This window comes from Panicum hallii, chromosome 8, assembly GCF_002211085.1.
Source record: "Panicum hallii strain FIL2 chromosome 8, PHallii_v3.1, whole genome shotgun sequence".
NCBI classification, from domain to species: domain Eukaryota; kingdom Viridiplantae; phylum Streptophyta; class Magnoliopsida; order Poales; family Poaceae; genus Panicum; species Panicum hallii.
The window spans coordinates 36,957,815-36,960,022 of record NC_038049.1 but is presented as its reverse complement, the minus strand read 5'-3'; the positions used below and the strand labels follow the sequence as shown (position 1 = coordinate 36,960,022).

At 46.1% G+C, this 2,208-nt stretch overlaps 1 protein-coding gene across 1 annotated transcript; it reads left to right on the top strand.

Annotated features, from left to right (window-relative positions):
- Positions 1-248: 248 nt before the first annotated feature.
- On the top strand, positions 249-1,486 carry LOC112903757 ((S)-beta-bisabolene synthase-like). The gene is made up of 4 exons (XM_025972971.1): positions 249-350; positions 440-716; positions 855-1,230; positions 1,318-1,486. The coding sequence occupies exons 1-4, from the start codon at positions 249-251 to the stop codon at positions 1,484-1,486; spliced, it is 924 nt and encodes a 307-aa protein (XP_025828756.1).
- The last annotated feature ends 722 nt before the right edge of the window (positions 1,487-2,208 follow it).

Below are 2,208 nucleotides of genomic sequence, written 5' to 3'. Positions count from 1 at the left end.
GCTGACGCCGTTACATGACGAAGCCTTAACCGATGCTTATTAGCTAGGTTCCTTGGTTTGTTTTCTGTGTATTTTAAAATACTTTCAGGCATTTAAGACGTGCTCCGTTGCGAGCTAGCGTACTCGGTTAACCAGCAGCAGGCCCTATAAGTGGAGATCAATACAGGGGCACAGAGCAATGCAAGCTGTACTGTGCAAGTAGTTGATTAAGCATTGCAGCTAGTCACGGTAACGTGCACACAGCTCATATGGCTGCGAGCAACGATATTGTTGCTAACAAGGAGGCCATCAGTGCCTTTGAACCCAGTTTGTGGGGCGATTTCTTTGCGACCTATACTTCTCCCTTACAGGCATGCATTTATAATTTTATTAGCTGCCAGCATGCTATATGTTTTTATCTCTTTAAATAATTTATTATATAAGTATGTGTGTGCACAAGCAGAGGTCGGAGGAGTGGATGCGAGAGAGGAGGGATAAACTTAATGGGGAAGTAGGGCGGATGTTTGAGGCTGCAAAGGCCATGAGCATGGCCGACACGGTGAAGTTGGTGGACACGCTTGAACGCCTTGGTATAGATAACCATTTCATCAAGGAGATCGACGAGGCCTTATGTCGTGTCCACGATGAGGAGTTGGACTTTGGCAACTCCAATGACCTGCATGTGGTTGCCCTCCGGTTTCGTCTCCTTAGGCAACATGGATTTTGGGTATCTGCAGGTAAATAGTTGTCAGAAGCTAACAAAAGTGTTTATCATCATATAGTCTTCTTATAACATTTGAATGCGCCTATACTATTATACAATAGAAGTTATATAAAAGGTCATTGACATATTGATGAATATATGCATCATGTAGATGTATTTGACAAATTCAGAGATGGCACCGGTAGTTTCAACATGAATTTAAGCAATGACCCAAGGGGCCTGCTTAGCTTGTACAATGCTGCTCACATGGCGGTCCCTGGTGAGATGGTCCTAGATGATGCTATCACCTTCACTAGGCGCCACCTTGAGGTTGCAAAAAGCAAGCTTAGGTCTCCCATGGAGGAACAGGTTTCCCGCAGCCTTGAGATTCCGCTCCCTCGATTGATGTGGCAAATAGAGGCCGTGCATTATATCACTGAGTACGAGAAAGAAGATGAATACGACGCCATGATTCTCGAGCTCTCGAGGCTGAACCTCAACCTTCTTAGGAGTGTCCATCTCAAGGAGCTCAAGCCCTCTCACTGTAAGTTGAAATATTAGTTCTTCCACCCTGTTTATTCATTATTCATTTTCATTTTTTACCAACAACATGGTTTAACCAATTTCTTGTGAAGATGGTGGAGGGATCTCTATGACAATGTGAAGCTAACCTACGCTCGGGATCGAATCGTGGAGTGCTACTTCTACAGCATCACAGTGTTCCACGGGGAGGAAAGCTCTGTTGCGCGAATCATACTTGCCAAGTTGTACGCGTTGTTAGTCTTGTTTGCGTGCTACCTTTGAGGAGTCCCAAATGTTGGATGAGGCATTAAAGAGGTACCACCATTTTCTTCCTCCTCCTCCTCCTCCTCCTCCTCCTCTTCTTTGTAACAACCTAATTTTCAAATTAGGGATCTAAATAAATTTCGCTAGATTTCTTTAGGATCCATAAGGTTTTTATTCCATCATTTTGATTTTAGAGTATTTACCGTGAATTAATAGTAATTTACTTAATCATAAAAAGAAATATAAAGAAACATAGATTTTGTACATTTCATGCCGCATTGCATTATTTTATTGTTTGTCTTCCAATTGAATTTAAATTATAAATTCAAATTCAAATGCATTTGAATGCAATTCTTTTTCTCCCTCTTTTTCTTTTTGGGCCCGGCCCACTCTCTCTTTCTCTTTCCCCTCTCTCTTTTTTTTCCTCCGCACAGCCCAGCCCAGCTGGCCTTTCTTTCTTTTCTTCCCTCCACCGCACAGCCCAGTCCAGCAGCCGGTCCCGTGCCTCCTTTCCCCGACCCAACGGCCCTTCCCCGACCCAACGGCCCACCCGCACGCCAGCCCTCTCCTTTCCCTTCTCTCTCTCGCTGACAGGGGGGCCCGCTTGTCGGGGTCGTCTCCGACCTCGAGCCAGACTCGGGCTCGAGCCCGAGTCCGTCCACGGCATGGCACGGCCTCTGCCCACGCGCGGCATCCTGGGCCCGCACGCCAAGGTTCCGCGGCCGCCTTATAAAGCCGCC

What these genes read in the sequence shown, in the direction of transcription:
- LOC112903757 (XM_025972971.1), top strand. Translation starts at nt 249, where the DNA reads ATGGCTGCGAGCAACGATATTGTTGCTAACAAGGAGGCCATCAGTGCC. An exon ending in TGGATTTTGGGTATCTGCAG is followed by an intron (nt 717 to 854) that starts GTAAATAGTTGT and finishes TGCATCATGTAG; the next exon opens with ATGTATTTGACAAATTCAGA. An exon ending in CTCAAGCCCTCTCACTGTAA is followed by an intron (nt 1,231 to 1,317) that starts GTTGAAATATTA and finishes TTTCTTGTGAAG; the next exon opens with ATGGTGGAGGGATCTCTATG.